General features: G+C 37.5%; 1 protein-coding gene across 1 annotated transcript in view; it reads left to right on the plus strand.

Moving 5' to 3' along the window:
• The first annotated feature begins 503 nt into the window (after positions 1 to 503).
• COPB1 (coat protein complex I subunit beta 1) overlaps positions 504 to 27,923 on the plus strand; it is a 36,426-nt gene continuing 9,006 nt past the window's right edge. The window contains exons 1-16 of the mRNA XM_025927886.2: positions 504 to 659; positions 1,373 to 1,522; positions 6,149 to 6,378; positions 6,994 to 7,163; positions 10,197 to 10,311; positions 11,791 to 11,883; positions 14,699 to 14,836; positions 17,408 to 17,527; positions 19,612 to 19,719; positions 19,809 to 19,955; positions 21,353 to 21,498; positions 22,730 to 22,826; positions 23,901 to 24,061; positions 25,161 to 25,281; positions 26,532 to 26,759; positions 26,916 to 27,095. Coding sequence (XP_025783671.1) covers positions 1,432 to 1,522; positions 6,149 to 6,378; positions 6,994 to 7,163; positions 10,197 to 10,311; positions 11,791 to 11,883; positions 14,699 to 14,836; positions 17,408 to 17,527; positions 19,612 to 19,719; positions 19,809 to 19,955; positions 21,353 to 21,498; positions 22,730 to 22,826; positions 23,901 to 24,061; positions 25,161 to 25,281; positions 26,532 to 26,759; positions 26,916 to 27,095 — 2,145 coding nt within the window. The 5' untranslated portion in view covers positions 504 to 659; positions 1,373 to 1,431. The remainder of the gene's footprint in view (positions 660 to 1,372; positions 1,523 to 6,148; positions 6,379 to 6,993; positions 7,164 to 10,196; positions 10,312 to 11,790; positions 11,884 to 14,698; positions 14,837 to 17,407; positions 17,528 to 19,611; positions 19,720 to 19,808; positions 19,956 to 21,352; positions 21,499 to 22,729; positions 22,827 to 23,900; positions 24,062 to 25,160; positions 25,282 to 26,531; positions 26,760 to 26,915; positions 27,096 to 27,923) is intronic.

Raw genomic sequence — 27,923 nt, forward strand, 5'->3', positions numbered from 1 at the left:
TGCTCAAAAAGGATCGTGAAAGGGACCATTACGAGATAAAGAGTGGCCTTGATGTTCCAGTAAACCCAGCCTAACTGCAGAGGCAGAGATTCAGACTACTGGAGAGGAGACGTTAAGAACTGAAATGGATCTTCATAGAATCTAGTGTTACCTATTAGAAGAAATGAGGCGACTTTCCCAAATAGTAATTAGTTACTTTCCCTGTTTTGTTAGTGGGTGAACTAGAAAATGGCTTCCAGCTCCCAGTCTGGTGCTCTTTCCCCCTGGACCACACAACCCTATTTTCCTCTTTCCGGGCACCTCCTCCCTTGCCTGTTGCAGTTCCTGAAAGAAACAATTTCTAAGTACCACTTAAATAACCACAGCGCTTAATTCGGCGCTTGGCTTGCGGGGAAAGCTTAAGGCTTCTCCAGTCCCCAACGTAGTCTAAAACAACCGTGGACTAGAGGAAGAAACTTGCAGCGTACTTGCAGAGCGCAAGCGCAGGACAGAGAAGGCATGTCCTCTCTGAGTTGCCGTAGGCGCTAGGTGGTTTGGCCTCGTAACCCCCACCCCCTTCCACGTCAGCCGAAGACTGTGCGGAGCGGCGGCTGCTGCTGCGGGTTGGAGCCGGAGTCTACGGTCCCACCGTTGCCCTAGCTGCCGCCCCTTGGAGCCAGGTAGCGGGCTACAAGCCCCCAATCTCGGAGGCGTGTTGGGCCGGGCTGAGTCGGAGGAACTGGCTCTCCGGCGGGAAGATGAGGAAGGGGAGCGACTAGGCCGCTCGCGTCCGGGCCTGGCCAAGTGGAACGGGGGGCTGGGAAGCTCTGGGCCAGACGCCCCTTCCCGTCCTTGCGTACTGACCAGGGGTCTGAACTCTTCCCGGGCTCCGGGACTCACCATTCCAGGGCGGGGGGCTGCCTTGCAGGAGGAAGAGGAGGGGTGGGGTGCAGCGCACCCATTGACCCTCGGACACGCATTCGCGTCCACCCATGAACGCGAAATGTTTGCAGATTTTTAGCTGAGTACTCGTGCGCAGGTCTCTTGAGCAGTTCAGATTGTGTGTTATGTTCAAAAATCATTGTTCTGTTAAATGGTGGGGTGGGGCTGGAGGACTGTCACTGTATTGTGGGCCTTAGTGTTGCAGTACAGCATTCTCAAGCCCTGGGCGGGTTTGTGGGGTGGGAGATAATATACCTTAGACCGAGGCAGACCGTGTTTTTTATTGTTAGGCATTATTTTTATGGGACCACATATAAACTGATCCCACTCTTCTAATACTTTAAACTCACTAGCCAAACGGAATGAACTTTAGACAGTAAAGATCACAATAGTTACTGGTTGTGTTTTTGGTTTTTTACTTGTAACGATAGCCTTGTATTTCTTTTTCTAGATTTTCTGGCATCTATCATCCTTAAGGCTTGTATCGAGATTTGATTATATCCCGAAACCATGACGGCTGCTGAGAACGTGTGCTATACGTTAATTAACGTGCCCATGGATTCAGAACCACCATCTGAAATTAGCTTAAAAAATGATCTAGGTAAACTCTGATAATATTTTGAAAATTAAATGGAGAAAAAAATGAAAATAAAAAGCTCCTTTTCAAGTTTCTTTGTAATTAGAAATACTTAATTTTGTCTAAACACTGTTTTCTAGGATCTCTTTAATAGACCTTTGGTCTTACTGAAAATGGAAACTTGTTACATTTAGGCTTGCAATATTGGTTTTTGGAAATAACATCTCAATTTGTCTTTACTAAAGTAAAGTTTAGTTGTTAGATATAATGGCTTGTGTAGCTTAATATATTATGCTGAAGTATAGCTGACAGTTTTCTATAGATAACAGGTTGAGAATGTGTATTTGAATGTCTTAGTTTCTTTGTGCACTGAACTTCATATTCCTTAGCTTGTAAAACCAAAAGAACTTTGTTCTTTTGGGTTTGCCACCTATTGAACAAATGAAGTCAACCCTTTTTCAAGCTTTTGAGGTTTAAAAAAGTTTAAGCTTTTTTAAAGCATTTTATACAAAAAGAAAACAAGTGGATTTTTAAAAGTGTATATCTGTCTCCTTTTTGTGAGTGATTCTGTCAGAAACTTTTTTTTAAAGCAACGCACATTCCAAAGTAATCATTCTTGTTTCATTGAACTACTGAAAATAAGTTTAACCTACACAGGTGACTCTAATCTAAGAATAGAGTGAGAATTATGCTTCAAATCTTGGAAATATCTTTTAGAAGATAATTTGCACTTTGAAAGGAGACAATATTTTACTTGCCTCATTCCACCTCTTTTTTTTTTTTTTTCAACGTTTATTTATTTTTGGGACAGAGAGAGACAGAGCATGAACGGGGGAGGGGCAGAGAGAGAGGGAGACACAGAATCGGAAACAGGCTCCAGGCTCTGAGCCATCCGCCCAGAGCCTGACGCGGGGCTCGAACTCACGGACCGCGAGATCGTGACCTGGCTGAAGTCGGACGCTTAACCGACTGCGCCACCCAGGCGCCCCTCATTCCACCTCTTAATCAGCAGCATTGAATACCTCCTGATTTTAGGCTACTTAACATTAGGTTTCTATTGAGATCTATTTTTAGAGAAGGAAAAAGAAACCCTCCTTTATGGCATTTAAACCCATACCCCTATATACAAAAGCTACATATAGTTCCTTTTTTTTCATGTTTATGTAAGATAGTAGAATCAAATGCAAATTAATAAATTGTCATTACTTTTTTTACATTTTTCTTTAAAAAAATTTTTTTTAATGTTTATTTTAGAGAGAGGACAGAGCGTGAGTGGGGGAGGGGCAGATAGAAAGGGAGACCCAATCCCAAGCAGGCTCCAGGCTCTGAGCTGTCAGCACAGAGCCCCACTCAGGGCTCAAACTCATAAACTGTGAGATCATGACCAAGCCGAAGTTGGACACCCAACTGATTGAGCCACCCAGGTGTCCCATTTTACATTTTTCTTAAGGTTTATTTATTTATTTATTTATTTATTTTTTAATTTTTTTTTTCAACGTTTATTTATTTTTGGGACAGAGAGAGACAGAGCATGAACGGGCGAGGGGCAGAGAGAGAGGGAGACACAGAATCGGAAACAGGCTCCAGGCTCTGAGCCATCAGCCCAGAGCCCGATGCGGGGCTCGAACTCACGGACCGCGAGATTGTGACCTGGCTGAAGTCGGACGCTTAAGACTGCGCCACCCAGGCGCCCCAAGGTTTATTTATTTTTAAGAGAGAGCGCGTGAGCGCTAACGGGAAGGGGCAGAGAGAGAGACAGAATCCAAAGCAGGCCCCAGGCTCTGAGCTGTCAGTACAGAGCCTGATGCGGGGCTGGAACTCACAGACGGAGAGATCATGACCTGAGCCGAAGTCAGACACTGAATCGACTGAGCCACCTAAGCACCCCACTATTTTTTTTCGCTTTTAGACCCTAAAATACTGAGGTTATAGATGGGAAGATAAAGAACAGAATCCGTCCTTAATTGTAACAATATCTTTTTTGTAATTGCAGCTGCCTTAATTACCTTCCCCTTACCAAGAAAGAAAGAAGTAGTCTTAAATCTCAAATTTTATGTGTCTGTGCATATATATATTTAATGTTTATTTATTTATTTTGAGAGAGACAGGGAAGTGGAGAATCCCAAGCAGGCTCCTCAGCGCAGAGCCCAACGTGGGGCTCAAACCCATAAACTGTGAAATCATGACCTGAGCCGAAACCAAGAGTTGGTCACTTAACCAACTGAGCCACCCAGCCGCCCCTGCTGTATATATTTTTTACTGTATCTCAAAAGAGTTGATATGAGAAAAAGTTTAGAAATAGTTTCCAGTTAGAGTAACAAATACTTTTTTGTTTGGTGATATATTGAGTTATTTTATGTATACTTTTATTAGTCAATCGATATGAGTTCTGATGACTTTACATTACCCGGAGTAGGAAGTACTTGGTTTATTTTGGTTTATTTGTTAGTAGTGTCATAAAGGACAAGAAGTTCTGAAAATTTTGAAGATATAGGAAAAAAAGTATCCTTTACCTCACTTTGAATTGTTGGAATAAGTGGAAATTGTGGTTAAGAGGGCTGGAAATATAAATGATTGTATATTTTTTACAGGTTTTCTATTTAGTTACCAGTTAAAAGTTTCTGCTAAACTTTTAGAATTTGCTAATTTGGGAAAAGTAGTAAAAAAAAAAAAACTGGAACAAAAGACATCAGCATTATAATGATACAGTTTTATGCCTTTTGGACTTTGTGTCCTTTATGTTACCAAACAGATTAGGGAAAAAAACTTTTCTTTTTTTTTTATATTCAGGAAGCTTCCGGACAGAGATAAGACCTGTTTAGGCTCACAAATCCAACTTTAGCTACTTAAAACTTTGCCCAGTCTGTCATCTTATCATAGTTTTTGCTATCAGCTTCTGTCACCTCTCCTGATGCTTTGTTTTTGTCATCCTCACAGACTTAAAAACTGAAGGTTTGCACAGATTGATTCTTCATCATTTTTCGGTTTCTTGAGTTGATGTGGCACATACCAAGTTTTTCATATGTAGCAGGATAATACTCTGAAGCAGGGAGAGATGCATGAGAAAGTGGTCTGTTTTAAAAAAATTTTTTTTTTTTTTAACGTTTATTTATTTTTGAGATAGAGAGAGACGGAGCATGAACGGGGGAGGGTCAGAGAGAGGGAGACACAGAATCTGAAACAGGCTCCAGGCTCTAAGCTGTCAGCACAGAGCCCGACGCGGGGCTCGAACTCACAGACCGTGAGATCATGACCTGAGCCGAAGCCGGCCGCTCAACCGACTGAGCCACCCAGGCGCCCTCTTTTTTTTTTTTTTTTTTTTTAATTTTTTTTAACGTTTATTTATTTAAAAAAAAAATTTTTTTTTAACATTTATTTATTTGAAATTGGTCTGTTTTAAACAAAAATGTTTTTTTTTTGTTTTGTTTGATTTTAGCAAAAATGTTGACACTTGTGGGATGGATCAATTTGGCAAGAACCTTTACTGTGATTTAGTCCAAATATTTGAAGATATTCTCTAGTTTGCAACATGTAAAAATATCATACCAAGCTAGTAATAGATAAATAGCCTTAGGGGGCTAGAGAGAAATTTTGATTTACCTGCTGTGATTCTTCCAAAGCTTAAATTTTTTCTGTAACTCTACCAGCTGGTCATTCACAGTCTCTTGTCTCTTTGGCAACCACAAGAAACTCTTTATTTGATAGCCACTGAGCTCTAACTGCTGGAACTATATTTCTAGTTTTATTCTGTTCCTCATGATAACTCCTTGAAATTAAAAACTTCTGTCATCCCTCTTTGTTGTTCCATCTCCCAGGTAATTTATTTCTGTGATCTAAACAGTTGTATTGGTGTACTTGCCTCTTACATTCCTGCCTTGAAATTTGAGATACAAGAGATTTTTACCCTAAATTCTTCAATTTGCAGTGATAATGATATGAAATTATAGGTTGTTTTGCATAAAATAGTTTATAGTATAAATTGTTTTACGCTAAGTAAGGACAATAAACTTATTTCTTAAACGTGTCATCCTTAATTCTAAATAGTGGCTTTTCCTCTAGTACATTGTAATTTTCTTCCAATTTCTAAGGTGATTTCTTAAGATCTTGAAGTTTTATAGTCTGTAGAAATATGATGGGATTTTGGAATTAATCTAGTGTATTAGTTCCCAGCCTTTTGAGTTTGAAGATCTAATGTTGAAAAAAATGCCACTGATCTTCCTCCTCCTTCCCCTCATGATAGTGGTTGTAACTTTGATTGAGGAAATACACACTAACTAAAAGCCACTTTGAATTCAGAAGCACTTATCTTAACATCTATTTACACTTTGAAAAATAGCTACATATGTGTTTGAGAAATGCATTGTTTGGTATACCTGTAGATTCATGGCTTCTGCAGTAATTCCATGGGTTAGGGACCAGAGATCTAATCCAGTGCCTTCATGTTATATGTGAAGTATGAGGTTTGGAAATAAATGACTTGGGTAAAGTCATTCAGCTTATTTGTGGCAGAGATAGGTGGGGAGCCCTTGCCACTCTATTACATTACCTTTATTGCCATTACTGCTAATAAAGTGAGAAAATGTTTTGTTAATTGTAAAATTATCTGAGGAATTTTCCTTTGAAATGTGTGTTTTTTTTCTCTTTAATCAGAAAAAGGAGATGTGAAGTCAAAGACTGAAGCTTTGAAGAAAGTGATCATTATGATTCTGAATGGTGAAAAGCTTCCTGGGCTTCTGATGACCATCATTCGTTTCGTACTACCTCTTCAGGATCATACCATCAAAAAATTACTTCTAGTATTTTGGGAAATTGTTCCTAAAACAACTCCAGATGGAAGACTTTTACATGAAATGATCCTTGTTTGTGATGCATACAGAAAGGTAAACCAAACCATGGTTATTTCTGATTATTGCTTTGATTTTTTATTGTAAAATTGGTGGAATGGGCTTAGTTTTAATTTTTAAAATTGGATCTTGGGTAAGATAGAAGTTGCTGATATTTGGAACTGAAGTTGTAAGTTACTGTAAAAAGTTTTATTGTTAATTTCTTTGGACATTTTCCATACATTTTTATGTGTTCTTAATAAAAAATAGTGACACATAGAATATGAGACATTGCTATGGTAAGTAAAAATTGATTTGACAGGGGCACCTGGGTGGCTTAGTGGGTTAAGTGTCCGACTCTTGATTTCGGCTGAGGTCATGATCTGACAGTTCATGTCAGCTATCAGAGCAGAGCCTCCTTGGGATCCACTCTCAACATTTCCCTTGCACATGTGTGTGTTCTCTCTCTCTCTCTGTTTCTCTCAAAAATAAATAAATAAACTTTAAAAGGGAAAAATTGATTAGACAGGAATCTAAAGGAAATTGTCTGGTAATCTAGATCTTTTTCCTCAAACCTACTTTCTTATTTTTTACATAGGAAAATTTTGCACTTAAAAATTGTGTGTTTTGTAAAATGCTGGAACTCAATATTTCATATTTAAATTTTATCAGGATCTTCAGCATCCTAATGAATTTATTCGAGGATCTACTCTTCGTTTTCTTTGCAAATTGAAAGAAGCAGAATTGCTAGAACCTTTAATGCCAGCTATCCGTGCTTGTTTGGAGCATCGACACAGCTATGTTAGAAGAAATGCTGTTTTGGCCATCTATACTATCTATAGGTAAGTAAAGGTACACCTGCGGCTTAGTTTTGTGAGGATTGTTTAGTCTTTTAGCCTGGAGGTTCCAAAGCAGTTACTTGCAAGTCATATGTCTTTTACAGGTAATGTTTGGTTTGGCTTGAACAGTATTTTTTTCTTAATATCATTATATTGTCATCATTGAAAAGATCTGACAACACTGGGTCCTAGTTTCTGTTTGACAACAATATGCTGATATTGAATGACACTAGCTCCCTTTAAATAAGTTGTACACTCTCTAGTTTACAGTGCCTATTATTCTTAACTGTGGTAACTTCAGTGCGCTTAATTAATTTATTAACTGGTTTTGACCAGTTAACCTGTTAGGTCAAGTTAACCCTGTAGATTTTGAGTTTTTTGACCCTGTTTTTGAATTCTCTTTATGTGGAATGTGGTTCTTGTCTTTTTACCCTTAGAGGCATAAGGAGGGAATTTTTTAATGAGAAAGGTTGCAGTTCTCAACTGACTCCTGTTCTTGGAAAGCTGAAGATTTTGGACTTTAACAGTGATTCAGAGAACCAGTTAGATAAGGCTAGAATGCTTGGTTTTTACAATCACTGGTGTCAATCCATTTAGAAGTAGGATGTGATTTTTGTAAATGTCTTTGTACTTTAAGAGTTGATTGTTAGGTAATTTCACAGTTCTCTTATTATTACATGAGATTTTGTTATCTGTTAGGGAAGTGGTATTCTGGTTAATAATGTAGAGTTCTTTGTAAGTTACCGTACAGACTACACAAATATCAGAATTTAAACTAGATTCCACACATAGAAATTAGTACATTTATAAGACAGTTGGAAATTTGAACACTGTATATGATGATATTAAGGAATTTTCGGTTTAAGGTATGATAATGGTATTATGATTACTTTTTTTAAAAGAATCCTTAATATGCTGATATATTTACAGAAAAATGATAAGTGGTCTGAGATTTGCTTCAAAATAATATGGGAGGAGAAGTGGGCAGAGGTATAAGTGAAACAAAAATGACTATAAATTAACAATTGTTAGGTGATTTTTTTTTTTAATTTTTTAAAATTTATATCCAAATTAGTTAGCATATAGTGCAACAACGATTTCAGGAGTAGATTCCTTAGTGCCCCTTACCCATTTAGCCCATCCCCCCTCCCACAACCCCTCCAGTAACCCTCAATTTGTTCTCCATATTTATGAGTCTCTTCTGTTTTGTCCCCCTCCCTGTCTTTATATTATTTTTGTTTCCCTTCCCTTATGTTCATCTGTTTCGTCTCTTAAAGTCCTCATATGAGTGAAGTCATATAATTTTTGTCTTTCTCTAATTTCACTTGGCATAATACCCTCCAGTTCCATCCACGTAGTTGCAAATGGCAAAATTTCATTCTTTTTGATTGCCAAGTAATACTCCATTGTATATATATATATATATATATCACATCTTCTTTATCCATTCAAACATCGATGGATATTTGGGCTCTTTCCATACTTTAGTTATTGTTGATAGTGCTCCTATAAACATGGGGGTGCATGTGTCCCTTCAAAACAGCACACCTGTATCCGGTGGATAAATGCCTAGTAGTGCAATTGCTGGGTTGTAGAGTAGTTCTATTTTTAGTTTTTTGAGGAATCTTCATACTGTTTTCCAGAGTGGCTGCACCAGCTTGCATTCCCATAGGTGATGGTTTTTAAGCTAGTATTCATTATTCTATATACTGCAAGTACTTAATTTCCAGAATAGGAAGTTAGTAAGTAAATAAATATAGTGCATAATTAATAAAATTCAAGGTACTATTTTTTTTTCTGATAATTTTTTTAAGTTTATTTATTTCTTTTGAGAGAGAGTGTGAGTGAGCAAGCAGGGGAGGGGCAGAGAGACAGCGAGAGAATCCTATTCAGGCTCCATACTGTCAACACAGAGTCTGACATGGGGCTCAAACTCACAAGATTGTGCCTTGAGCTGAAGTCAGGAGTTGGGACGCTTAACCAACTGAGCTACCCAGACACCCCTCTGATAATTCTTAATGAAGAATCTTTTAGTACCTTGAGATGCTCATTATGAGCATTGATGTTATATTCCTAAAGTATATGAAAGACAATTATTAGAGATATTCAGGTGATAGATAGCATGTGGAATAAGTCACCTTTTTCTTTTCTTTTTTTTTTTTTTTTCAACGTTTATTTATTTTTGGGACAGAGAGAGACAGAGCATGAACGGGGGAGGGGCAGAGAGAGAGGGAGACACAGAATCGGAAACAGGCTCCAGGCTCTGAGCCATCAGCCCAGAGCCCGACGCGGGGCTCGAACTCACGGACCGCGAGATCGTGACCTGGCTGAAGTCGGACGCTTAACCGACTGCGCCACCCAGGCGCCCCAACCTTTTTCTTTATTGGACTAGAAAACGTATAATTTGATAATTTAATAGATGAAAATGTAAGTTTGTGATTCCTACCCATTATTTTAAAAAAAAATTTTTTTTTAATGTTTATTTTTGAAACAGAGACAGAACATGAACGGGGGAGGGGCAGAAAGAGAGGGAGACACAGAATCGGAAGCAGGCTCCAGGCTCTGAGCCATCAGCCCAGAGCCCAACGCGGGGCTTGAACTCACGGACCGTGAGATCATGAACTGAGTTGAAGTTGGACACTTAACCAACTGAGCCACCCAGGTGCCCCTCCTACCCACAATTTTAATCGATTTAAAGTTCTAAAGGCAGGGCACCCGGGGTGGCATGGTTAAGTGTATGACTCTTGATTTTGGCTCAGGTCATGATCTCATTTAATGAGATCGAGTTCCATGCTGACAGCGTGGAGCCTACTTGGGATTCCCTCCCCCACTCTGTCTGCTCCTTCCCTGTTCATGCTTTCTCTCTCTCTCTATCAAAATAATTAAAAATAAACTTAAAAAAAAAAAAACCTTTAAAAAAAGTTTCAAAAGGTAAAACAATTAATAGTGTTATAAAGCTTGATAAAGATTAATTTTGAGTTACTAAAATAACAGTAGTTTTTTATTAAATATGAATATTACCTGTTTTATTTCAAGGAATTTTGAACACCTTATACCTGATGCTCCTGAACTGATACATGATTTTCTGGTGAATGAGAAGGATGCAAGTTGTAAAAGGAATGCATTTATGATGCTAATTCATGCAGATCAGGTGAAGTACTTTTTAAAAAATACTTTTGTGTCTGTAATTCAATGAGAAATAAAAGTACTACATAGTCCTAATCAAATTTTTTAGTAATTTTGTTTATAGAAGTGTTTGTATATTTTGGCGTTTTTTTTAGATTTTTGAACTTGATTTGTGTAAGATAGTTTTTCTTTTTTTTTTTTTTTTTTTTTCAACGTTTTTTTTTTTTTATTTTTTTATTTTTGGGACAGAGAGAGACAGAGCATGAACGGGGGAGGGGCAGAGAGAGAGGGAGACACAGAGTCGGAAACAGGCTCCAGGCTCCAAGCCATCAGCCCAGAGCCCGACGCGGGGCTCGAACTCACGGACCGCGAGATCGTGACCTGGCTGAAGTCGGACGCTTAACCGACTGCGCCACCCAGGCGCCCCTAAGATAGTTTTTCTTAACCCCTCTCCCGACTATTGCTTATACATACACTTTTTTTTAAGTAAACATTTGAGAGATATTTAATAATAGCCACTTGACAGTTTTTCCAGATTGAAATTATTATGGTCCTATTTTGTGGCACTGTATTTTGGGGCTTTGAACCTGTTTTTCCTTCTGTTGATGTAGCTCTAAAATGGCTTAACAGAGAAAAGTAGTAGCTTTGTATAGGGTTCGCCCTGAGCCTGAAAGAAGCGTGGCCTTCAGCATAGATGTGTATCCTTATTAGGCTCTTCAAATTTCATAAGTTGGTGTCAACTCTACATCCAGCTCTGCTGGTACTGAAAGTGAATGGGTCTGCTGGTGGCTTGGCAATGACTCTCCATACTTTGGTGGCATCTAATCTTGGAATTTTTGCTATCCAGTATTATCAAAATGTGGAAAATAACATGCTTGAAGACTGAAGGATAGGGACTCTATCCATTTCTCTGAAATCTAGATGCTGTCATTTTATCTTTGTGAACAAGATTATAAGAAAGTTGCTTATTTAGGCCAGAATGTTTTGTCCTCTTGTAGTGTTGGTTTTATTAACCTATATATTTGGTGTTATGCACTTTATGTACCTGGGGGCCGGAGGGGGGTACATAATCAGAAAAAGTTCGGTGAAATTTTCTGATACTTTTGCTGTAGAGATACTGTTGAGGTCATAGTTTTCTATATCACACATTCAGTATATGAAAATCAATGAGATTTTTCTTTTAGGTCTTAGAAATAGGAATAACTATGCACCTAAATAGCTGGTTTGTTTTGATTGTATGGGTACTCTGAGTCATATAACACATAGTGGTTTTTCTTTTCCATTTAGGTGCTAGAAAATCCAGACCTCAGATTTGTGGCCCATTTCTAGAAAATGTATTTTTCTTAACATTTATGTGTTAACCTTTTTTCCCCCTTCTTTTAATTTTTCTTTGCCCTGTTTGCCTCATTTGTTTTATATTCAGTTGTGTATGTTTAAGGTTGCACCAATTAAGTCCTTTTATTGAATGAAGTGGAATTTGATAAATACATTTTTATTTTGTTAGGATCGAGCTTTGGATTACCTAAGTACTTGCATTGATCAAGTTCAGACATTTGGAGACATTCTTCAGTTGGTTATTGTTGAGCTAATTTACAAGGTAAGACTGATCTATAAGGGGTAAAATAAACTTCAGGAGTTTAAGACAAGGTTAAATCATCTCTTTCTGGAATGCTGCTTATTTGCTGGGATAATGTTTTAGTAGTAGAAATATTTTATAGCATTGCCTGTGAAAGTCTTTTTTTTTTTTTTCTTTTCCCTTTGGTTTATTTTGTTTTCCAAGCACTTCCTGTTTTTCTAAACTTCCGTAAATAATTCTATTAAAAACTCATGGCTTGACCCAATACAGCTGCAGAGAAATCATTGTGCACTGTTCCGTAACTGAATAGATTGTGAATCAGGCTTTGGAATAAAATTCAGGTCTTTTCTTGAGTACACACCAGACTACTTTGGACATCTAAAAACAAACCAGAAAAGCTTTAAATACTTACTGTGTTCCTTGTTTGTAAAAGAGAATAGAGAGACTTTAAATATGTCAATATGACATTGTAGGCCATTAAAACTAGGTAAGAGATTTGGGTTTTAAAATGAAGTGCTTTATTGGAAACAGTTAAATTTGATATAGCCTTAGAATTGATTGCATCTTAATATTCTGATAAAAGATGTAATAACATCCAGTTTTGCTATTGATACCATTCATTGGAGGACAACAAAAATATACATCAGGAATGACTTTGCTAAATAGGATGACACTAACAAAGTACCTAGAGCAGACACTGCTGGTTACAGCTGTCTTTGATTCTGAAAGAAAAGAGCCCCTTTCCATACGGGGTACCAGTCATTTGGAACTGGCATTTAAGTTGAAACCAGAGCTGTAAATATATACAGTAAAACCTTGGTTTGTGAACATAATTCATTCCAGAAACATGCTTGTAATCCAAAGCACTTGTATATCAAAGTGAATTTCCCCATAAAAAATAATGGAAACTCAGATGGTTCATTCCACAACCCAAAAATATTTATATAAAAATGATTATAGTACTGTAACATAATACAAAGTAATAAAGAAAATACAAAATATAAAGAAAAATAAATTAACGTGCATTACCTTTGAAAATCTCCATGGCTAGTGTCAGGGAGACAAGAAAGGAGGGTTATTGTGTAGGATGACTTTCACTATCACTAACAGAATCACTGCTACCTATTGGCTCAATCGAATCTTTTTCTTTTCATGCAACTTTAACAAGGAACCTATCCAGTGACACTTGCTTTTGCCTCCTTTTGAGGATTTTGTGGAAATGTGACATTGCATTATTGTTAGACAGAGTCATCACTCACACTGCTACAGCCTTATTTGGGTGGGGCTTTTCTATAAAATTTTGCACGGTTTCCTAAATTGTACACATCTCCCTAATATCTTTTGAAGTGAGGTATTCCTCCGCCTTTTTCTCTTCCTCTTCTCAGAGGAGATGCAGATGTAGCCTTCTTATAAAATCTTGCAGGTTCGGCTACTTGTATACCTTATTCGTACTTCTCGATGATTTCCTTCTTAACTTCCACTGTAATCATCTCCTTCTTACCGCCTTTCTTTTCAACCTTTTTCTGCCTGGGGGCCATTGTATATGCTCGCACGGATGTTGACTACAGTACAGTATTAATAAACTCTTGTCATATAGTGTATTTAATGTAACTTCCAATAAGGCAACAAAGGAAAGGGTCTGTATCTGCAGGCAGCCTGACCTAGAATGAAGCAAAGCATTCCTAAGCTTACTCTTGTATGGAAAAGCAAAGGTCTGTCCGTAGGTGCTTTGAAGTGACAAAAAATACACTAGTGACAGCTGTGGTCACCGTCCAATGTTCCGAAAAATCACTGATTTCTGCCAAACACTGTGGCCTGAGATGCATCCGAGCATGGAAGATGATCACTCACAATCCATCATCGAGAGAGAGAGAGAGAGAGAGAGAGAACCATTGGCTCAATTATGATCATGTGACATTTGGTGTCACGTACTACTCATATTGCAAGACTTCGCTCGTTTATCAAGTTAAAATTTATTAGAAATGTTTGCTCATCTGGCAGAACACTTGCAGAACAAGTTACTTGCAATCCAAGGTTTTACTATAGTTCCTTTTAATTCATTTTATGGTTTAGAGATGCCACTTAGGTTCTCAAAAATAGCGGTTCTCTGCTATTCAGAGACTTCTTTGTCTAACAGAGTCCAGGTATAGTAAAAGGGAATAGCTTCTGAGTCTTGCCGGAATGAGAGATTTGACTGTACATATTTTAGGAAAATCTGACAGAAATACCAACATCAAAAAAAAAAATTTGCTTTATAGGTAAAGGTATTAAAATATATTTAGGACAACATAGAAAATTAGTTATCTCCACAGTATGGAACATAGTTCCCAATAAGAAGTAGTAGTACTTAAAAAGGGGGTTATCTTTCTTGCTTTAAGAACAGATATTTTCCTGTTATTAGCTATTGAGATTGATACCCATTATGTTTTCCTTTTTGGCATTACATCTGGAATAAAAATTTAGAATCAAATTTAATATCACTTGGTTAATAATTTGTCTTTGATTTTGTTACTCTACATTTTCTTTTTCTATTTCATTTGTGTATAGTATGCATATCTTTTATTATAAACCATTTGAAAACCTTTTGTGAGAGTATTTATGACTGAATGAATAAATGAATGAGTAGCTATAACAATTATCCAAAGTAAAACCTATTTCTTTCTGAAATTACCAGCCACAGTGTCTCATCTCATGTTGGCTGACATCTTCAGATGCCCTTATAAGACTATTCTTAGCTTTCAGATGATAAGAAGTAACATCCCATAAGCTGACAAAAAATCTGTTTGAAAGCAAGTATCCCTGAAGTCCGTCGAAACCTAAATGTTTCCTTCTCCAGGTCTGTCATGCTAATCCATCAGAAAGGGCTCGTTTCATTCGCTGCATCTATAACTTACTACAGTCATCTAGCCCTGCTGTAAAATATGAAGCCGCTGGAACATTAGTGACACTTTCTAGTGCGCCCACTGCAATCAAGGTACTGCTTATTTCTTTTGGTGCCAGTTGGATGATACGTATGCTGTCTTAGCACTATGATTTAGTGGCATTGCAGTTTACTATGTGATTACATGGAACAGAGACAACAATTTATAAATGTTGTGAAGTTATTAGATTCCTTACATACTGCAATGTTGTTTTCTTCCTTCCTGCTTTCATATATATGTATATATGTGGGGAGAAAGAGTGACAGAGAATACTAATATTTCTGGTTTCTGGAGAATGATGAAGATTTTAAGATCACTCTCCATACTTTAATTACCTTAAAACCTAGATCTAGGAAATGAATTTTAGATTCTACATGATGGGTCCTAAAAAGAGTGCATATTTTCAATAATGGAGTATTAAGTTTTCTCTTTAATTTACTGTATCAAGACTGCACGATGAACCTCTAATATATTCAGAGAATGAATTGTTCTATAAAGCCAGCTTGTATAAATAGGAGACTCGATTGCTTTAGCTGCCAATACTTAGAAGAAAAAATTTTCTGGGACACCTGGGTGGCTCAGTCGATTAAGCGTCTGACTTCGGCTCAGGTCATGATCTCATGGTTCGTGGATTCGAGCCCTGCATCGGGCTCTGTGTTGACAGCTCGGAGCCTGGAGCCTGCTTCGGATTCTGTCTCCCTCTCTCTCTCTCTCTCTCTCTCTCTCTCTCTGCCCCTCCCCTGCTTACACTGTCTCTGTCTCTCAAAAATAAATAAATGTAAACAAAAAAATTAAAAAAAAATTTTTTTAACTCTTTTGAAATAATTTTAGACTTACAGAACAACGAAACAACAAAAGTTGTAAAAGTAGGACAAAGTTCACCCTTCACCAGCTTCCCATAATGTCCGTGTCTTGGATAGCAATTGTATAATTGTCAAAATTAAGAAATTCCCATTGGAACAATAATATTGTTAACTAACAATAATATTGTTAACCAGTTTTCCCCACAAAAATGTCCTTTTTTGGTACCAGGATTCAATCCAGGATCCCACATTACACATAGTTGTCATGTGTCAGTCTCCTCTAATCAGTGACACTTTCTCAAGCCTTTTCTTGTTTTTCATGACCTTGACACTTGAAGAGTAGTGGGTGGGTCACTTTGTAAAATGTCTCTCTCAATTTGAGTTTGATGTTTTCTTATAGTTAGATTGAGGTTATGCGTTTTGGGGAAGAATACTGTGGAAGTGATGCACTTTTCTCAGTGTATTAGATCAAGGAGTATGTAATGTTAAAGTATTATTAGTGGTGTTAACCTTGATCAGTCAGTGAAGATGGTGTCTGCCAGATTTCTCCACTGTTGAGTTATGATTTCTTCTTTTGTAATCAGTAAATAACATGAGGGGCTGCTGGGTGGCTCAGTCAGTTGAGTGTCTGACTTCAGCTCAGGTCATGATCTCACAGCTTGTGAGTTTGAGCCCCATGTCAGGCTCTGTGCTGACAACTCAAAGCCTGAAGCCTACTTTGGATTCTCTCTCTCTCTCTCTCTCTCTCTCTCTCTCTCTCTCTCTCTCTGCCCCTCCCCCTCCCCCACTCACACTGTGTGTGTGTGTGTGTGTCTGTCTGTCTGTCTGTCTGTCTCTCTCTCTCTCAAATAATAAAACATTAAAAAAAAACTGTAATCCATAAATAACATGGGAAGATACTTTGAAATATCCTATTTCTGCTCAGACTTAAACCAAATAATTTTAACATTTCTGTACAGCAATTTTTTTTTTAATGTTTATTTATTTTGAGAGAGAGTGCATGGAGGAGGGTCAGAGAGAGAGGGAGAGAATCCTAAGCAGGCTCTGCACTGCCAGCACAGAGTCTGATGTGGGACTTCAACCCACGAACCATGAGATTGTGACCTGGGCCGAAATAAGTAGTTGGATGCTTAACCGACTGAGCCACCCAGGCTCCCCTGTACAGCGGTTGTTAATGTGATATTTTAATGGTGGTTTTCTATTTTCCTCATTCTACATTTAATAATTGGAGTTCTGCAAGGAGGAGCTGTACTTTTTCCTCCCTCCCCCTTTCTTTCTCTCTTCATATTAGCATGGCTATTTCATTCTGTATATTGTAGTCATTATTATTTAATTTTATTGGTCATGTTATTCCAGCTTTGGTCATTGGGAGCTCTTTCAGGTTGTTCCTTTGTCCTCTGCTTTTAATGAGTCAGGGTAATTTTTATGGTCTTATTTTTCTGTACTGTAATGCAGGTGTGTTAGACTTTGCACCTAAACTAAAAGATACTCAATAGCTATATTTTAGGGAATACTCTGTCTGCTTTTTTCTACCTTTTCCTTAGTTTCGACTCTTAATTTTTGACTGTTGGTATTTCTACCTATAGCAGCCCCTTTTCATTATTTTAATTTGTGATGCTTCTTAACTTTTTTAAACTTGAAAATAATGAAATTTGTTAGAATTTAGGAAATAGAGGGACATATTCCTTTGGGGAAAATACATAAAGTTTTAGTACAGTAGTAGTGAATATATTTTGGCTTCTTAGGGGCTTTTTTTCCTTATCTTCAAATTCTGTGTTTAAGATGGGTGTGTGCTTAAAACATGTTTCTTTTTTTATATAGGCTGCTGCTCAGTGCTACATTGATTTAATTATTAAGGAAAGTGACAACAATGTAAAGCTCATAGTTCTGGATCGATTGATAGAATTAAAAGAGCATCCTGCTCATGAACGAGTACTACAGGTAAACATTATCTGGAAGAGAAAAATCCTAGATAAAATCTTTTTCAAGTTGAGATAATACTTAAGCCTTGCTGTCTTGGTTAACATAAATTCTTGAATCACTCCTTGGCCTTTTGGCTAAGATCAAGTGTAGTAACATAAATTCTTGGATACTGGGCAGTTTAAATTTTGGTCAACTAAGATGTAACTTTTGAATCACCATAGTCTTTTGGGGTATTGTCTTTGCCATAAAAAATTTTTTTTCTAAAATGAATTAATGTTATCTTATATGCTATTTGTACTGCATTGGATATTCTTAGTAATAGAAATACACGCATTTTAATTTGGATATAATTTACAGTTTGTGAAAAATAATTATTCCAATTGATTGAAAAGAAAAGGTAATTGAATTGGGGGCACATGGGTGGCTCAGTTGGTTGAGCATCTGACTCTTGATTTTGGCTCAGGTCATGATCTCACAACTCGTGGGTTTGAGCCCTGCTTTGGGCTCTGCACTGAAACTGTGAAGCCTGCTTGGGATTCTCTCTCTGCCCTTCCCCTGTGTGTGCGTGCATGTGCTCTCTCTCTGTCAAAATAAATAAATAAACTTAAAAAAAAAAGATAATTGAATTCTATGGAATTATCAACATACCTATTTAATCTGTGAGAATAATAATTGTTATAAAAGTAAAGCCCCATGACAGCTAACTCCAATGCTATCCTGGATCAGAGCAACAACAAAAATTTACAGGACATTTTTGGGACAGTTGGAGAAATGTGCATTATAGACTGTGTATTAGTTAATATCATTGTTCCCAGTGTTAAGTTCTCTGAATTTGATCATTGTACTGTGGTTATGTAAGAGCTTGTCCTTCTTTGGAAATGTACACGACAATGTTTAGGGGTAGAGTTTGATAAAGCATATGCAACAGAATTAACAACTGGTGAATGGGGCACCTGGGTGGCTGAGTCGGTTAAGCGGCCAACTTTGACTCAGGTCATGATCTCACGGTCCATGAGTTCGAGCCCCACATCAGGCTCTGTGCTGACAGCTCGGAGCCTGGAGCCTGCTTCCAATTCTGTGTCTCCCTCTCTCTCTGGCCCTCCCCCGTTTGCGCTCTCTGTCTTTCAAAAAATGAATAAATGTTTAAAAAAATAAAATAAAATAAAATAAACATCAATATTTAAAAAAAAAACAACTGGTGAATGTAAGTGAAAGTTACACAGGAATAGAGTTTTAGAACTTTTTTATCAGTGAAATTTTTTTAAATAAAGTTTTAAAGAAGTAAAATCATGTGTAAATTAGTTTTGTTATATTTTAAACATGTTTTTAAGTTTATTTGTTTTGAGAGAGAGCGCACGCATGAGCGAATAGGAAGGAGGGGCAGAGCCCCTGACAGCGTGGAGACCGATGCCAGGCTCAGTCTCCTGAACCGTGAGATCAAGATGTGAGCAGAAATGAAGAGTCAGACGCTTAAACCAACTGAGCCCACCGAGTATCCCTAGTTTTGCTATATTTTAAAGTATATTCCTTTAAAACATAACATCTTCCTGCAGAGCAAAAATAATGTTATCACATTTAATGAAATTATTGATAGTTTCTTAATATTATCCAATGCCAACTCCAAAGTCAGATTTTCCCAGATGTCCCTGAAATGTACTTTTGTTTAGCTTGTCCAATTCTTGACCATATGGCTTACCTGATTATGTCCTTATGTCTCAGTTGGAGCAGTATTTTTTTTTTTCATGACGTGGGCTTGTTGAAGAGACCAGACCAATTGTCCTGTAAGATGCTCTTCCTTGTGGGTTTATTTAATGACTTTCCAGTGGTGTCATTCAGTTTGTTTCTCTGATTCCTATATTTCCTGTTAACTATATGTTTGATCTAAAGCTTGATAAAGAGTAAATGTTTGTAGTTTGCATCATATGTGATATTATATACTTCATATTGCATTACATCAGGATACCCCAGATATCTGGTTCTTCTACCACTAGTGATTGTATTATTGATTAAAGAAGTAAGGTGGTGATAGATACCCTATTGTGTGGTTAAGATTTTTTTCTGTTAATATTTGTGTTAATTCTGGAGTTTTTGTTCTTTCTCAGGATCTAGTTATGGACATCCTGAGAGTGTTGAGCACACCAGACTTAGAAGTACGCAAGAAAACTCTGCAATTAGCACTGGATCTTGTTTCTTCTAGGAATGTTGAAGAGGTAAAACAAAACTCTGAAAGAAAGCACTGTTGTAAGCTGTCAGGCCAAACATGGTATAATTCCCACTTAACTTTTATTTGGTTCTCTAGCTGGTTATTGTTCTGAAGAAGGAAGTGATTAAAACAAATAATGTGTCTGAGCATGAAGATACTGACAAATACAGACAACTCCTTGTGAGAACATTGCATTCCTGTTCTGTCCGATTTCCAGATATGGCTGCAAATGTTATTCCTGTGGTATGTAATTCCAGTGACTTTAACTTTGAAATTCTCTAAAAGAATGAAAAGAGTTATGTAGCACTTAGACTCTGGAACTGTCTAGTAGATTCACTAAATCTTGTGGTCAGACGGGATCTTGATATTCACTGTTAAGCTCAGAAGGTTAAGGACTCTGACTTCTTTCTCTTACATCTACATCAAAAACGTAAACAGGGCACCTGGGTGGCTTAGTCGGTTAAGCGTCCGACTTTGGCTCAGGTCATGATCTCACAGTCTGTGGTTTTGAGCCCTGCGTTGGGCTCTGTGCTAATAGCTCAGGGCCTGGAGCCTGCTTCAGATTTTGCATCTCCTCTCTCTGCCCCTCCTCCACTCGCACTCTGTCTCTCTCTCTCTCTCTCTCAAAAGTAAATAAACATTAAAAAAAAAAAAATTTTTTTTTTTTAATTAAAAAAAAAACTAAACAACGGGGGTGCCTGGGTGGCTCAGTCGGTTAAGCGGCTGACTCTTGATTTCAGTTCAGGCCATGATCTCAACGATTCATGAATTCAAGCCCCCTGTTGAGCTCTGCACTGACAGCGTGGAGCCTGCCTGGGATTCTCTCTCTCTTTCTCTCAAAAATAAACAAACAAACATTTTTTTGTTTTAAGTAAATACAGAAAAACACAGTGATGAGTACTTCCATGTATTATTATAATTGATGTTTGTTACAATTACCTGTGGCAAAATTATGCTGTGTATATGTGATTCAGTAGGGCAAGTAAGTATTTCTCTCAAATAGTTTTATCTCTTTACAAGTTGAAGGATTTAGGGGCACCTGGGTGGTTCAGTCAGTTAAGTGGCCGGCTCTTCATTTCAGCTCAGGTCACGATCTCATGGTTCGTGGGTTTTAGCCCTCATTGAGCTCCGCACTGACAGTGCGAAATGTGCTTGGGATTCTCTCTCTCCCTCTCTGCCCCTCCCCTGCTCACTCTCTCAAACAAAAAAAAAAACAAAAAAAAAAGTTGAAGGATTTAGTTATAGGAAAAATATATGTACCTAGAATCTTTGGCTTCTGTCACTGTCAGATAAATGAAGTATGTTATTATAATTTGAAATTTTATCTTTGAACTTCAGATTTCCTCTGAAATGATTTTGCTTTTAGTTACAACTGAGGTGTATCCAATTAATTTATTTTGAGTTGTGTATTTCCAGCTTTTGTTTTATAGTGAGTTTTTTTTGTAGTAAACTTGGCTGCACAAAAACCAGAAAAGACACTGTGACTTTGTTTACATAACAGTACTTGTCTCTCAACATTTTGTTACGTGTTTGAAAATCATTAATTATATTTCTTGTGAATTTGTTTACTTCTTAAAACTTAGATAATTTTCTTTCTGAAAATTATATAACTTACCTATTTTTCTTTTTTTTCCTTCCAGTTAATGGAATTTCTCAGTGACAATAATGAAGCAGCAGCCGCTGATGTCTTGGAGTTTGTCCGTGAAGCCATTCAGCGCTTTGATAACCTGAGAATGCTTATTGTTGAGAAGATGCTTGAAGTCTTTCATGCTATTAAATCTGTCAAGTAGGTTTAACATCTGTTTAAATGTAAGGTCAAGCAAGCATTTTACCGTTTCTATCTTTAAAGGGTCATTTGGTAGAAAATACAAGAGAGAAGAAATGAATCAAAACACTAAACCAACATAAGTGTCATAGTAAACATCATCTTACCTTACTCTCTGTAAATCTGCAATCTATGGGCAGAATTTGTTTTTGTAGGTATGATTGACCTAGGTTTCTCTATCCGTATTTCCTCTAAAACATGGTGTATCCTAACGTGGCGAAGGAACATATTTTTAAAGGGTATCACTTTTTGGATATCAGTATTTATATCCCCTATTAGCATTTACTAAAATGAGGGATTGAAAATGCAGCCCAAATCTGACATCATGCATTTCCCTTAAAATAGCTTTTGCTAATGAGAAAGGACTGTTGCATCCAAACTTTGCTTCATTGAAAGCATCTGATAGGTGGAGTGTAATACACTTCCATTATATCTGCCTGGATAGAAAAGAAAGGACCATTGCAAAATTGTTTTTGTTTGTTTGTTTGTTTTGTTTTTTTTGTTTTGCAAAATTGTTTTTATGATATGACAATGAATTGATATTTGTGGAAGTGAGAAAGATTTGCTTCCTTTGTGAGAAAACAAGTATACCTAAGTTTTGCCTTCAGTGTCCATCATTTCTTAGAGCTTTAGTTTCTAAAATTTTTCTGAATAAATTTAATGAAAATCTTAGGGAAAAGATGACTGAAGATTCTATTCAGTTTAACATTTTTAATTAGAGAATTGTTGCTTTCCTTCTGTTTTTGGGTTTTTTGTATTACCAATCCTTTGCACTCCTTCCTAATAGTTCTGTTCAGCATCTTGTCTGTTCTTTTCAGTGGCTGTAATAAAAAGTGAATTACTTTTTACATCAAAGTAATACAGTTTTTATAGTAGTAAGTGATTAAAATAAAATTTACCTTAACTCTGTCCTAAATGGAGGATAACACCTTTCTGGGAAACATTTTGGTGTTTTATTTTTACTAATGAGTTTACCAGTTTTAGAATATTTGTAATAATAATGGGTGAGAACACTTATTTTCTTTTTAATCCTTGTGATTTCTGGAGAGAATCAAAGAAACTTAGTGCCTTTATTACATTCTTTTTTAAAATTTCATCCATATACCCTTGGAACTGCAGAATCTTGTTGTTTTCCTTGAGCTTAAATTCACGGAGAACAATCTCTGCTTCAAGAACTGTGTTCTTCCCTCAGGATTTACCGAGGAGCATTATGGATCCTGGGAGAATACTGTAGTACCAAGGAGGACATTCAGAGTGTGATGACTGAAGTCCGCAGGTCCCTGGGGGAGGTATGTCTTACTTTAGAAAAAACTACTTAAATGGTGGTATTTACTTCAGTAAATCTGACTTTTGTGTGGTGGTTTGCTTGCTTTCATGTTTTTAGTTAGTAGCGTCAGGGTTAAAGAACATTGAAAAATATGTCTTAATTACCTCTATAATTAAGGCTTAGAGGCTGTGGGAAATTAGGGGCATCCCTCTCCCTTGCATTGATCTGCATACAGCATTGTCTGTATTATTTACTGTTTAGGGTAAGGTTTTCTTTGAACAAGAGGTTCTATGTTTAAAAAAAAAAGACTTGTAAAACTCTGTGCTAGCCTTTATGTTTTGAAAGGAGAATGTAAATATTATAAGAACTGGGCTGACATTAGAATATTTTTGTACTAAAACTGGCAGTGTTTCCTCATCCCACCATATGGTAGAATAGGAAGAACAGTGCTTGTCAGGAGACCTTGGTTACAGTTTCGCTTCTGCTGGTAATTAACTCTGGGACCTTGGATCTAAGTTTCTTAACATGACTGGACTTTAGGTTTTTCACTTATGAAATCAGGGAATTGACAGTTAATGATTGAAGAGCTCTTAAGTTAGATGATTGGATTGGTATTGAGGAATAAATACATAGTAGCCATTTGGTTTTTTAAAAAAGGTAGTTGATGAAGTTACTATGTACATATAAGTCAGGTTTATTTCATTTTAGCATAGGTGCTGTTAGGGCTAGGATTGCAGGGGAAGGGATAGAGAAGAGGAGTAAGGCTTAGTGAGTATCTACTCTGTCTTAGTCACTGTCCTAAGCATTTTCCTATAAAGTAACTTGTACGAATAGAATTAAGATTTCCATTTAAGAGAGAAACTGAGACTCAAAGTAGTTTAATTAACTTGCCCAGAACCATTCAACAAGTAAGTGGCATTCACTCCAAAGCCCTGTTCTCCTCACTACATTGCCCAGGGAAGGAAAGAAAATTGAATGCAGAGTTGCAAAAATCCCCTCGGGGGAATTGCCTCCTCCATAGAAATGATTGAATATTTAAATACAATTTGCTTGTGGTTGATATTATTACTAAATTGATATTCCAATTGATTTTTAGATCCCAATCGTAGAGTCAGAAATAAAGAAAGAAGCTGGTGAATTAAAACCTGAAGAGGAAATGACTGTGGGGCCAGTTCAGAAGTTGGTAACTGAGATGGGCACGTATGCAACTCAGAGCGCCCTTAGTAGTTCCCGACCCACCAAGAAAGAGGATGAAAGGTAATTCGCAGCACCTGTACCTTACCATCTGTACTGTTTAAGGTATCACTCCTGTGATAGGACAAATGGTTTTTCTCTGATTAGTTTGCTTTTTTTGACCAAAATGGAAATCTTAGCCATTTAGGATACTTGAAAGGAGGACATTTAATTTCTTTCTCCCAGGAATTGTGTTAATGGCTTGAATCTCTGCTTCTTAAAACTATTTTCATTGAAATAACTGTTCTGTTTAAAATTAATTTACTCACATAGAAAATGCAAAGTAGAGGTAACTTTGTGAGTTTCATTGTCTGTATTAGTATTTGGGAAACCTATTTTGAAGATTTTCCACTTCTAATTGATGGAATAACAATTTGATGTTTCTGCCTTATTTTGCACTCCCAATTGTATAACGAAGATAAAAATGATGCCTAAAATTTTAACAGTTGTTTACTATATGCTAGGCACTGTGCTAAGTAGTTTGTCTATTAACAACAACTTGTTGAAATGCAGTATATGATTATCCTCGTTTTACAGAAGATACCTCAAATTCCTCTTCTGTTAGAAAAGTTTGTAACTTACCCATAGGGACACAATAAATAGATAAGCTGGAATTTGAATGTAGCTCATTGGCTCCAGTACATACACTGGTAAATCATTTTCTTTTTCCATATTCAGTGGCTCTAGCATCTTTTGAGGATAAGCTGTAAAACCATGTATATTTTCCTTTTTCCATTCTAAAAGCTAAGGAGGAAACTGAGAATCCTTTTCACTGAAGGGTGGCAGTGAGATTGTTAAATAGGCTTATGGAATCATTTCTGCAAAAACTGTATGCTGCTTAAGAAATGGTGGGTGGTAGGGGCGCCTGGGTGGCGCAGTCGGTTGAGTGTCCGACTTCAGCCAGGTCACGATCTCGCGGTCCGTGAGTTCGAGCCCCGCGTCGGGCTCTGGGCTGATGGCTCAGAGCCTGGAGCCTGTTTCCGATTCTGTGTCTCCCTCTCTCTCTGCCCCTCCCCCGTTCATGCTCTGTCTCTCTCTGTCCCAAAAATAAATAAACGTTGAAAAAAAAAATTTTTTTAAAAGAAATGGTGGGTGGGTTTCACTTTTTGTGGTTGCTTTGCAGACCTCCCCTAAGAGGATTCCTTCTGGATGGAGATTTCTTTGTTGCTGCCTCCCTTGCCACAACTCTGACCAAGATTGCCTTGCGCTATGTAGCTTTGGTTCAGGAGAAGAAAAAGCAAAATGTAAGTTTATTTATCCTGCATTTACCTAGCAAATATCGAGTGTCTACTATATGCACTGAACAGTGAAGGACCTAAAAGGAAATGCTGAAGTTGTTGTCATTAAAGGGCTTATGGGGACGCCTGGGTAGCCCAACTGGTTAAGCATCTGACTCTTGATTTCAGCTCAGGTCATGATCTCATGGTGGTGAGATCAAGCCCTGTGTCGGGCTCCATGCTGACCGCGGAGAGCCTGCTTGGGATTTTCTCTCCCCCTCTCTCTCTGCCCGTCTCTCACTTGTGTGTGCGTGCATGCACACTCTCTCAAAATAAATATTTAAAATTATTAAAAATAAAGAGCTTATGGTAATGGGGAAACGGACATAGTAATACAACGTTATTGTAAAATTGACAAAGTAATACGATAATGGTAGCTTGTGGAAGAAATGTAAGGGTTTATGAAGCCATTCGTTTGTTTGCTAGGATCAGTCAAGGCCCAGTGAAGGAAAGACCTCTCTCTCCAGTATTTTCATCTAGTCAGTCACTGTCTATTTTATCCCAGAAGTGTCTCTTAAATGGGTTTTCATTTCTGGAAAACAGTACAGAAAGCCAGGGAGTACTGGTCTAGATTAGAAAGGACTAAAGAGAATAACAGCCAAGTAAGATTGATGAAGCTGATCCTGGATCAAAAAAACAATAAAAACATTTTGTGACATTAGGAAAATTTATTTGAATATAAGGGTATAGTATATGTATTTTTAGATTGCTCTATTTCTCAGGTGAGATAACGATATTGTGGTTGTATAGGAAACTGCCTTGATTCTTAAGACGTGTATGCTGAAGTACTTATGGGGTGGAGTACCTTGCTTTCATATGGTTAGTCAAAAAAGGAAGTGTACACATACGGGCAGAATAAGAAAGCAAATGTGGCACAATGTCGACAACTGGTAAAATGTATCATTCTTTTAACTTTTCTGTAGTTGGAAATTTAAAAAAAAGATAGCACTGGCATGTGAAGGGGTTAGGTAAGGGAAAACAGTTAAAAAGCCATTGCTATTTCAGTTGAAGGTTAATGAAGGTATTAGAGGGTGGCAGTTAAAAAGATAGGAAGGAAAAGGGTGTATCAAATATATGGCGATAAAATCTAAAGCATTTGAAATCTTATTTGAGTGAAGCGAAAATTAGGTTTATTCCTTGGATTGTGAGTTATAATAAAGTGACATTATTGAATTGGAGAACCGTGACAATAATAATCCATTTCTCTACTTTTCTAGTCTTTTGTTGCTGAGGCTATGTTGCTTATGGCCACTATCCTTCATTTGGGAAAATCGTCTCTTCCTAAGAAGCCAATTACAGATGATGATGTAGATCGAATTTCCCTGTGCCTCAAGGTCTTGTCTGAATGTTCACCTTTAATGAATGACATTTTCAATAAGGAATGCAGACAGTCCCTCTCTCACATGTTATCTGCTAAACTAGAAGAAGAGAAATTATCTCAGAAGGTAAGGTGTATATGATTAAGTCATAAAAGCACTTTGTGGTTTTTTATTTTGTTGATTTTTCTGTTCTCCTATGTGAAGGCTGTCCCTATAGGCCTACAGAAAGCTGTCTTCCTTTCTGTATTAAAAAGAGTTGTGTGTACTGTTTTCTCAACACAGAAAGAATCTGAAAAGAGAAATGTGACAGTACAGCCTGATGACCCCATTTCCTTTATGCAACTAACTGCTAAGAATGAAATGAACTGCAAGGAAGATCAGTTTCAGCTGAGCTTGCTGGCAGCAATGGGCAACACACAGAGGAAAGAGGCAGCAGATCCCCTGGCATCTAAACTTAACAAGGTAACAAAATGTCAAATACATTGGTAAGTTATTTAAATTAGCCACTTAAGAAAGTAGTAATTGGGCACCTGTGTGGCTCAGTCAGTTAAGCATCCACTTTGGCTCAGGTCATCCACTTTGGCTCAGGTCGTGATCTCACAGTTTGTGAGTTCAAGCCCTGCAATGGGCTCTGTGCTTACAGCTCAAGGCCTGGAGCCTGTTTCAGATTCTGTCTCCTTCTCTCTCTGCCCCTCCCCCACTTGTGCTCTGTCTCTCTCTCTCTCTCAAAAATAAATGTAAAAAAATTTTTTTTTAAAAATTAGTATTTAAAAAAAAAAGTAGTAATTAGGAAGTGGCTGCTCCCATATTTTTTTAAACAGGAGTTTGTTTGTTTATTTGTTTGTTGGGGGGGTGGGGAGGATGCAGAGGGAAGAGGGAAGAGAGAATCTTAAGCAGGCTCTGCACTGCCAATGCAGAGCCCAATGGAGGGCTTGATCTCAAGACCATGAGATCATGCCCTGAGCATGATCAAGAGTTGGACACTTAAACGACTGAGCCACCCAGGTAGGTACCCCTAGTCTCACTGTTTTTTTTTTTTTTTAAACATTATTCACTTTTTGAGAGACAGAGACAGAGAGTGAGCAGGGCAGGGGCAGAGAGAGAGAGACACAGAATCCGAAGCAGGCTCCAGGCTCCAAGCTGTCAGCACAGAGCCCGACGTGGGGCTCGAACTCACAAACTGTGAAATCATGACCTGAGACGAAGTCGGATGCCCAACTGACTTAGCCACCCAGGCGCCCATGGTCTCGCTGTTTTTTAAAAGAAAAATAACTTGTTACACAGCATCAG

This window comes from Puma concolor, chromosome D1 (genome assembly GCF_028749965.1).
Source record: "Puma concolor isolate L17-30 chromosome D1, mPumCon1.1.hap2, whole genome shotgun sequence".
Classification (NCBI taxonomy): domain Eukaryota; kingdom Metazoa; phylum Chordata; class Mammalia; order Carnivora; family Felidae; genus Puma; species Puma concolor.